The following is a 9,619-nucleotide window of genomic DNA, read 5'->3' on the forward strand; positions in this document are numbered from 1 at the left end:
GCATAATATTGTTTGTATCGGTGTTTGAACCATCATAATATGTATCCTCCTGTTGCAATGCACGGGCGTAAGTAGAGATGAGTTTTTCTTTTTCTTTTTGAGGGGTGTAAGTTTTTTTTTAGAAGTTTTGAGGGGTGTGAGTAGAGATAAGTTTTTTTTTTCGAGACACAGTAGAGATAAGTAAAGATTTGCGTTCGCTACTGTGCGTGTTTCCTGGGCCGGCCCACTCGCGTCGTCTTCGAGCGCCAGGAGCGCGAACGGGTTCCCGTAAAAAACACATACTACGATCCAGCAGCGGCGTGCGAGATAATGGGCCGTTTCGTGGCGCATAAAACGCTGCCTAGGAGGACTCGGGGTCGCGACGCCACCACAGATCCCCCAAAATCCCCACCAAAATCGGAAGTCCCGTCGTGATGGGCGACGCCGCCAACGCCTCCCGTCGGCGTCGGCTGGCCTCAATTCTCCTCTCCCGGAAACCGCGCTTCACCGACAGCACGAACGAGACCACGGCCACAGTCATATCCAGGGATGGCTTTACCATGAAGGTCTCCTTCTGGATGGCCGACCCACCGCAGCTGTCAATCTTCTCCATCCACTGCTGCAGTCCCCCTCATCTGCAAGACCGCCCGTATTCCGAGTTCTCAGTTTCGCCACGCGTGGTCGGCGTCGGCGCGGAGGGCCGTTTCGTCCTCTTCCGCGCCGTCTTCAACGGCCACTACGCATCTGAATATTTCCTGTACAAGGCTGGTGAGTCGCCGTTGCTCGACCGTATTCCTTCTCCCGACGAGTATTGTGATGACGACCGCGATGATCTGCGCGGGGTCAGGGAGTTCGGCATCCTGCAGCTTGGCAGCCACTATCTCGTGGCCGCTCTCTGCCTCGCGCCGTCGTCGGATGACTACCACCTTTGGATCTACTCGTCCGAGAAAAAGTCCTGGATCACTAGGACACTGCCCAATCCATGTCCTGTGGTCGACAGGATTATACCCGATAAGGTGATCTCGCTTGGAGAAGGCTTGCTAGGGTGGGTTGATTTGTCACACGGCCTGCTGATGTGCGATTTGGGTCAAGATCATGTAAGTTTCATCCCGTTGCCGGAGCTGTTGCCTGGGAACAGATACAAACTAAAATGTCCCATTCCGCCTACCACCGCAAAGAGAAAGATAAAACTAGAGGACGAATCTTTCTTGTGGTTTCGGGATCTCACATGCGTTGATGGCGTGCTCAAATTTATTGAGATGGAGAATCTTGCTCCTGGAATCCAGAGCAACAAGGAGGGTATTGTCTATGATTCGGACTTGATCATGTCGCTCGAGCGCAAAGAGGATTGGAATTCCAAGCAGCTGTCCTTTGGGGGTGCCTGGAGAGCTGTCACATGGACTCGGACATTTTCATCTAACTGTTGGCGCCAGACATGCGCTGCTGATGTCGCTGACATCTTGGTTGACGAGTCTTTGTTGCCCGGGCTGGACATGACATTGGGGAACCTCTACTCAGCTTTCCCCATCCTGAGCCCGGATGGTGACGATATTCTTTATATCAAATCTGTGCTGAAACCTAGTATTCACGATGGATGGGTGGCAGCCGTTGACCTGGGAAACAAGGCAGTGAAAGCAATTGGAAAGTATTATCTTCCGGATGATTTTTATTACGAACTTCCTATGACCCTCAACATCCTTTCTTTGCCTGTACATTATCCCGCCATCTGGATATGACTCCAGGTAACTGTTAGCTGCTCTTATTGTTCGCCATGCCTATGCAATGCTTACAGTCCTTATCTACTTAGTTATTATGTTCTTCTTGTGACTGCCTTGGCAAATTAACCTGGGGGCTGTTTGGAGCCACTTGATGGCTGCCTTATGCCTGCATATTGCTTTGTGTGTTTTCTGCATATTTGCCGGTTCCCTAAGAAACCCAGGATTGTGAGTATGGTGTTGCTTATGAATTTAGTGGTTTGTGTAGGCACTGAAGTCTCAGCGTGTCGCAAGATCCCAGAAGAGGCTAGCAGCTCTGCAAATCAGCCAAGCAACTCCTCAGTAAGTATTTTGCATCACTTTTTATTTCAAAGAAAGAATTTCTGCCAAGTAACTTGCCATCTCTTCTGTGCATAGATCTGTGTGGGTGAGCTCAATTCCTGTGAACCAAGGAGCAAAATCCAAAGGCAAGCTTCTTATTCTCTTCGGAATCTCTCTTCTCCTGAGGCCTGGGCACTTATGATCCGACTTAGATCAATTCATTTTATAATTTGATGGCTATTCGCCAATTAGTTTTACCTGATCTCTTGCCTAATTGACTTTCTGTTCATCAGGCCTTGGGAATGGGCTCAGAAAAACAAGCGTGCACGAAATGCTGTTGGGAGTATTATGCAGAACGATCATATTTCCCAGGTCCATCCTATTGAAAACAATCTGCGGAAGGTTCCGCGATGGCAGTCTAATTTGTGTTCTATTTATTATCAGTGGCTCATCCGATTTCTCTCTCTCACTTTCTCCTTTATTGGCGATGCGAGCAGCAGCTTGACGAGAAGGTGCTGGAGCTAGAGCGGGAGATAGAGCATGAGCTAGAGCGGAAGAAAGAGCGTAAGGTATATTTGGCCGAGATCTGTGTGAATTTGCTTTTGTGAATTTCGTCCTTGTGCTGTTGTTCGCTTTGCCATGCATCAATAGTTGGCAATCCCATATGCCCTGTTTCCAATCTATATTCCCTTAATCGTTCAGCAAGATTAATTAGAATGCACCATTTACAGACACAACAGCAGTGCTTCAAAAAGTGGGATGCGCCATGCTATCCCCCTGGGCAGTCATTGTGGCCCCAAAACAATCTGGTATGTCGTATTCCATATACCATGTTTCACAGTTGTCTATTTTCTTATCATCATCAAGAAAGATTAATTAGAATGTACCATTCCAGCCAGCGCGGCAATACTTCAACAAGCCAGATGGACCATGTGGTCCTGGTTATGCATCGTTTGCCCCTGTACATGGTCGTCACAACAACCAGCCACTGTGGCTGCAGCTACCACCATTAAAACGGCTTTTCACTTATAGCAGTGAGTTTGGACCTCATGAGGTAAAAACATTGGTGAAGCTTATTATGATATTCTGCTGTCTCCTCTATTGACCTGTAGCTCTATAGCCCTGGAACGGACCATCTTCACGTGTTAAAAATTACTCGCAAGATACATTTTCTTGGTAGTAACTCTCTCACATGTGCTGTTATGGTTGATGGGCCCAAGTTGACATGTTCTGTGCAATTTTGTATTATGTGTTTTGAAAGTAAAAAGAGGGGAAAAAAAGAACTATGGGCACCAAGTTTAAAAGTATGTAATCAGTAAGCCTAAAAGCAACTAAACTGTTATATTCATTATTTGAGTTCATTGGAATATAATAAGCAACAAAGATGAAATTATCTATCTCTGCTATGCCGTGATGTGCTACTTTTTGATTTGTTGCCTAGGTGTCTGTTTTTCCATCATCTTACTATCAACTGTTGCCTATGATTTCAGGTACCCCAGCCATCCTTCAACAATAGCAGTGGAGCCAGCTACCATTGGTATCCACAGCAACTTACTGCCCCCAACTCATTTGCCTATGGCGCACACACAGGCTATGGCAAGTACCAACACCAATGGGAGAAGCCTCCCAATACTCTGGAGCTGCCTGTTGCATCTTGGGAGCATTCACCTTCTCCTTCGTAGTGTCATCCAACACCTAGCGAGGTAAAAGCAGTACTGAAAACCTGTGTTTGCTGGCATGGTCCTCTTTTAGACAGTATAGACATGGAGTGAACCTTTCATTAAGATTACTTCTTCAAGATAGTTATTCTTGCTAGTAATTCTGCGCTTGTTGCATATGCAGAACCCTTGTGTGTTTCAAACTTGAAATTTAAAGATGGTTACATATTGTAAACACTATGTAAATCCTCTCATAGTTTGACACTGTTGCTTATGGTCTAGAGTGTCATTGCTGATGGTCCGAACTGTGAGAAATGTTTATTTCCTAGAAATTCTTTGGAGACCAGTAGTAATCATGGCTATGCTTGTGGTAACAGGGGACCTCTTCCATCCTACCGTTGGGAGATATATGATTTCTCTTTCCAATAGTCAAGGCAAGGTGAAGAAGTCTCATGAACTGGCCAGCAGCTACAGTAGATCTTAATTAACAGTAGCCAAGCTGCTGATCGAAGAGGCCTGATGACGCCGCCACTGGAGCCTCTAATATATGTATTTATGTAGTAGATGAGCAAGACCATCCTCCCTTCCAGTGCGGTGTATGTGTACTGGCTTAATACTGGACTGCCTTATTATAGTACCCTACCTAGCTGTTGAATCGTATTGGTGATGTTTATATTATGTATCGCGTGCTTGACTGCAGACAAGTTTGATAACAATTGTGGTGTGGTTCTTTGTGATTTCCTCTTGTGGTTCTATTCCTGGAATGGAATACTTGTAGTAGCTGAGGCAATAATAATGGTGTTTCTTTTGGCTTTACTAAGTACTCCGACTTCAGATTACGTCTGAGCCAAGGGAATGAAAAACCTATCCTGTGAGTATGGCTACAACTTAGCTGCAAGACAGAAACTACACATACAGAACCAACCAGGCTTTCCTGTAAACATTTTTAGACAACAAACTAAGGCTGCACTATCACATTGTGATTTTTTTTGCCCACCTGCACTAGGACACCAATCCCAGATAGTTCTGCCCAGACAATGGGGCACTTGGACAGATCGAGACAGCACCAGCTGGCCTGATGAAGAAACATACCCCACCTCATCTCCCACGGCCAGGTTGTAGAACGTAAGAAAGGAAAACATGTGGGGTAAGATTACGGCCTGAAAAAAGGAACCCACGCGCCACAGCCACAGCCACCGTAAAATCAAAAGGTTGACGGTGGAAACTTACGGTGTGGTCAATTGTGTGCGCACCTCTTATTGGACCGTAAGAAAACCAAAGTGTGGCCACGTAAGACTTAACTACAATGTGCAGACGTGCTATTGAGTTGCACTATGAGAACGTGTCCAGCAATTATTTATGATTAACGAACAAATCTCCTATGGGATCATGTTCTGTTTAAAAGTTTGTTAAACTATCCAGATAAATAGCATCTCTTTTTTGATCTCATGACTTTTTATGCGATCAGAAACGAATGAGATCAGAAAGATAGACGGACGAGTTGACCATAAGGTCGGATGTTTCCATGAGTAGTAAGCAGCAGCGGATCCTGTATGAATTGATCTTCCTGTGCTATCCTATGACCATTGCATGCTCGCGTAACGTGCTTCCTCCGGCGGAAAAGAGTAGCCGGCGGCAGATCAACAGCACCATCACCCAATACGCGGCCGACGACATCCCTCACACAGCTGTGACATGTGATAGGTACAGAGAAGAAACACTGGATACACTCCGTTCTAAAGACCTGTGGATATACCGGCTGCGTACATCGAGGTGTGCTTAGTTGATGAATGCTAATCGTCAATGAGTTCACAACGCCAGTGTAAAATACCTCGTGCAAATGTAAGAATTCTCAGTGCAAGCAACACCGCTTGCAAACTATGGTTTTTAGATACATCAACAGTTTGCAGTGCCGATGTAAAATACCTTATGTTAATGACAGAATTCTTGGTGCACATAAGAAAGACCACACCGACGTTTATAGAACACAGATGGGCTGTGGTTTTTTTAGATATATGTGGCAGTAAAAAAATATGGGATGTTTCATTACACAGAATACTAACATGATAATAAACAAACTCCATGAAGCAATAAGAAATTTGCCTCATTTGCAAAAGTGTCTACAAAGTAGGTAATGACAGAAGATGAATGAAATCATGATTGTCCAGCCATACTAGAAATTGCAAGACTAAGCAATCATCTCATTCTCTTTTTTTTTTGAGGGGACAATCATCTCATTCTTCATGAATGAATGAATTGTGCAATCCATGAAAGTAAAAAATAAATGTTTTTCATATGTGCTCTGAAACACCCAAGCATGGTCACCAACTTTTTGGTGCTGCAACATCTGTTGTCCATTGATAGCATGCTTCTTAAGAAAAAAGAAAGATTCTGACAAGACCTTAGGAGAGAAAAGATTTTGAGCTAAACAAGAAGGGCATATACAGAGCTCCATCAGGAGGAGACCACCACTAACACTGCAACCTATAAACACACCAGTTGGGAATAGCAGGTTTGGATACAAGTTCCTGTCAAAATCAAAACGAAATCCACGGATTAATGCTCCTTTATCATATTGATTACCCAATGGGGGTAAAGCACAAGCATACGGATGGTGTGAAAATGCATTACCAGCAACCTAGAATTGGGCATCATTTGTCATAATGATCCCTTGAATAAATGTGTGAGAGCAAACACACAATCATAAATATAGCTCAGTAGAATTAGAAGCTAGTAGGATCATGTACACCCAAATTCAAATTCAGGATAACCTCACCTCAAGTATATACTCTGCTTGCCAACATTTAACAAATAGAAAATTAAAAAAATAAGAATTAACAACATACACATAAAGTATATTATGTATTCCATGTTAAGAATTTCTAAAGCTATATTCAGATAAGGCATAAGAATAAAAATATTCACTGATTGCCACTACTTCTCTAGCCTATAGACAGTTAGCCAAATATAGGCCTCCCTGGAAGGAGCAAATCCACCACTATTAGGGGTAAAAGGGAAATTTATGTCCTCGGTACTTAAGCCAATACAAATCAATAGCAATTCTCTATTAAGGTAAGATTGAGATTGACTAGTTGATGACTGGTACCAAGTAACTATCGTGGCTTACTGTATGAATTGGGTGGAAACACATCTTTACTATCAAAAGTTAGGTTTATGCTACTTCAACAAAAACAACTTAGACAGACAGCCAGGAAGGGTCCAGTGTATGTGTACCTCATTGCAATTGAAATAAATCTAACTCGAGACCGGTAGTAACCACGAATTGCTCCAAACTGCACGGAACAAGAAAATTAAATTAATCATGTAGCATGCTTTTTTATTTTTTTATTTCATATAGCGTACTGAATATTTAACATTGATCGTGCAGTTACCTGAACAGAGAATAACATGTTGTACACACAAGATAAGACATTAACACTAGGTAATTGACCAGAAGAAAGGGTTGCACCCTTAATTTAAACGGAAAACCTCAAAAGCCTCATCGCCGGAAGATCTCAATATATGTTCATACGAGAGCTAGCTAGTTCCTTTTGTTTTGCGAGGAGAGAGCTAGCTATTTATTAACTTCAGAAATTCAGCATTCAGTTAATTCACAAGGTACAAGAGACACTGAAGTTTGTACCGCAAACTTGTACATATTCTTCCGTTCTGTATTGCCCAAACAATTTATGGACTAGAATGCACGTGAGAAAATGTAAAACTATCTTTGAGTTCCTTGCAGATTGCAAAAGAAAATAGAAATATAAATTTGAAACGGTCGCTAATTTGCATTGCTAATTGATATATGTGTGCAATGGAAACAGATCATTTAGACATCTGCTCGCAACCTTGATGATTTCCCCTCTGAATAAATTCAGCCAAACAGATTAATCACATGCCTTAATCATATTACGAGCAACTGGTTTCATTATGCTTAAGTGGTACCTAAATACATCAAGGCGAACTACGAGTCATGGAGCTCGAATGGCTAGGCCGCTGGCCATGTTTGAAGGATCAAAAACTAATTAACAAGGTATATTTGTTCATCCAGCTTATGGTGACTATATATTCTTGTGTGCCTAACCGTGAGTACAACGTACTTGCCATTTTCTTGTCTGCGCAGCATTGCCTCGTCTCCAAGTCCCTTGCATACATCTTCTGCTCTGAGATTTCTTGGCAGAATTTCAATCCTCATTTGCCTAATAAATTCACAAAACACAAAGCTGGTGTCATCACTTCGAATCTTATCTTAAGAATAGCATAAAACTAAATTTCGTGTAAACAAAATTCCGCTCTGATTTGAAGCTCGTAAGTTTGTACGTATTTCCATTAACAAATTCATAGAGAATTAGTACTATCACCTAGGTACAGGCTGGTTCTTTATGTACAACATTACTAACATTCAGTTAATTGAGAAGCATCATTTATAGCTACAAGGTTGCAAATTCGTGCAATTTTTTGACGGCGAATTTTACAGAAAATCAAAATCACAGAGAGTATTCACATGCCCCATGAGAAACAAAAATTGATCTCAACAGAATCGAAGTTTGATGCTGTAGTGTTGTTCATCCTACTCCACAGTTTGATACTGAATTCACATGGCCTCCCCCGCCACCTCTCCGCTCCGGCATTTGATCTGAGGGGGATTGAAGGGGTTTGTGAAGGATTAAATCCCTTGTAAGTCAGAATCCTCCCCAATCCCCTTCAAACACCTCCAATCTCCTTGGAGAAGGGATTAACCGAACAAGCCCACCATAACCCCCTCCCCTGCAGGTACTACACAAGCTCCCCATATTTCTTTCATTTCATTCATTGGTCTCTCTTCCTCTTCCCCTGCTCCCCCCTGCCATAAACCAATAACACTGACCTAGAAATTCAGAAATTCATGGAGAATGAGAGAGGAATAATAGGAGGAGAGATTTCTTACCGGCGGGAGGGCCGCCGCTTGTGGAGAGGGGCGTAGGAGAAGTCCGTTGTCGCCGCCGAGCTTGCGCCGGACCTTTGTAGAGCCCACGTCGCCTCCAGATCGTTGCCGCGTGCGAGAGGGAAAGGGAAATACTCCACGCGCGAGAGAGGTAGCCATCGCCTCCTCCTCGTCCCTCCGACGTCGTCGCTGCCGCCGCCTCCTCATCGTCCCTCCGGTGTCGTCGCCGCCGCCGCCTCCGCAATGGCGAGATAGGAACGCCGTCGAGTGATAAGAAAACAGCTCGCACGTTTTTTACTAGTAGTACGATGGAGTGGGCTAGGTCGTAGGAGCAGCTAACCGTTTCCATAAAGTAAAATTACATCGGGAACCAACCTGTGATTGAGATGGTTATGTGGACAATGGTATCCCCAACCCACGAGAGTTCAAATCTTGATGCTCGCATTATTTCTGGATTTATTTCATTATTTCTGGATTTATTTCAGAATTTCCGGCGATACGTTTTCAGTGGGAGGAGACGTCCCGTCGACGATGAGGCACCTACGGTGACTTCGTAAATCTCAAGATGATATGCCGACTCAGTCTCTCGAAGGTGTTCATAGGGGTAGGGTGTGCATGCCCTCCACTCGCGCGTATTTCAGAATTTCCGGCGATGCGCTTTCAGTGGAAGGAGACGTCCCATCGACGACGAGGCACCTACGGTGACTTCATAAATCTCAAGATGATATGCCGGCCCAGTCTCTCGAAGATGTTCATAAGGGCAGGGTGTGTGTGCCCTCCGCTCCCGTGTCTCTCATTGCATGGTTCTCTCCAGATCAGGTTCCTATAATAATGTGAGTTTCTGTGTAGAGACGATGCTTCCAGTTGATACTTATTGCATGACATGATAAACATGCTTCCAACACTATGGATCATGCTTCTTATAATTCTGTAACATTTTTTCAAGTAGTATCATGATTCGCTTTGTGATATGAAGAATGTATGGTTGTACTTTGAAACAAAGTTTTATGGTGGTTGAAGCA

The 9,619-nt window shown here is 43.7% G+C and overlaps 2 protein-coding genes across 6 annotated transcripts; one reads left to right on the plus strand and one right to left on the minus strand.

Annotated features, from left to right (window-relative positions):
• The first annotated feature begins 366 nt into the window (after positions 1-366).
• Positions 367-4,410, plus strand: LOC119353622. 3 transcript variants are annotated; one of them, XM_037620251.1, is made up of 9 exons: positions 367-1,721; positions 1,963-2,036; positions 2,112-2,161; positions 2,309-2,417; positions 2,513-2,584; positions 2,747-2,824; positions 2,911-3,069; positions 3,506-3,718; positions 4,051-4,410. In XM_037620251.1, the coding sequence occupies exons 1-8, from the start codon at positions 1,712-1,714 to the stop codon at positions 3,695-3,697; spliced, it is 744 nt and encodes a 247-aa protein (XP_037476148.1). In that variant the 5' UTR covers positions 367-1,711; the 3' UTR covers positions 3,698-3,718; positions 4,051-4,410. The 3 variants fall into 3 exon arrangements, with proteins under 3 accessions (XP_037476148.1, XP_037476149.1, XP_037476150.1); XM_037620252.1 differs by having other exon boundaries at positions 2,309-2,387; XM_037620253.1 differs by having other exon boundaries at positions 2,309-2,387; positions 2,516-2,584.
• A 1,287-nt stretch (positions 4,411-5,697) lies between these two features.
• Positions 5,698-8,894, minus strand: LOC119353624. 3 transcript variants are annotated; one of them, XM_037620254.1, is made up of 4 exons: positions 8,601-8,894; positions 7,778-7,872; positions 6,908-6,966; positions 5,698-6,201 (listed from the first exon to the last, which is right to left on the minus strand). In XM_037620254.1, exons 2-4 carry the CDS (start codon positions 7,826-7,828, stop codon positions 5,862-5,864), a joined length of 450 nt encoding a protein of 149 aa, XP_037476151.1. In that variant the 5' UTR covers positions 7,829-7,872; positions 8,601-8,894; the 3' UTR covers positions 5,698-5,861. The 3 variants fall into 3 exon arrangements, 1 of the variants encoding a protein (XP_037476151.1); XR_005170478.1 differs by having other exon boundaries at positions 5,942-6,201; positions 7,774-7,872; XR_005170477.1 differs by having other exon boundaries at positions 5,942-6,201; positions 7,774-8,516.
• Positions 8,895-9,619: the final 725 nt, after the last annotated feature.

Source organism: Triticum dicoccoides, chromosome 2A, assembly GCF_002162155.2.
Source record: "Triticum dicoccoides isolate Atlit2015 ecotype Zavitan chromosome 2A, WEW_v2.0, whole genome shotgun sequence".
Classification (NCBI taxonomy): Eukaryota; Viridiplantae; Streptophyta; class Magnoliopsida; order Poales; family Poaceae; genus Triticum; species Triticum dicoccoides.

Bases quoted from the DNA above. Each gene is read 5' to 3' on its own strand.
- LOC119353622 (XM_037620251.1), top strand. The intron at 2,037-2,111 runs GTAAGTATTTTG...TTCTGTGCATAG, and splicing joins ATCAGCCAAGCAACTCCTCA to ATCTGTGTGGGTGAGCTCAA. The intron at 2,162-2,308 runs GCAAGCTTCTTA...TCTGTTCATCAG, and splicing joins CCAAGGAGCAAAATCCAAAG to GCCTTGGGAATGGGCTCAGA.
- LOC119353624 (XM_037620254.1), bottom strand. From the start codon at position 7,828: ATGTATGCAAGGGACTTGGAGACGAGGCAATGCTGCGCAGACAAGAAA. The intron at 6,967-7,777 runs GCAAGTACGTTG...TGTTCCGTGCAG, and splicing joins GCTGCGCAGACAAGAAAATG to TTTGGAGCAATTCGTGGTTA. The intron at 6,202-6,907 runs GTACACATACAC...TGATTTTGACAG, and splicing joins TTTATTTCAATTGCAATGAG to GAACTTGTATCCAAACCTGC.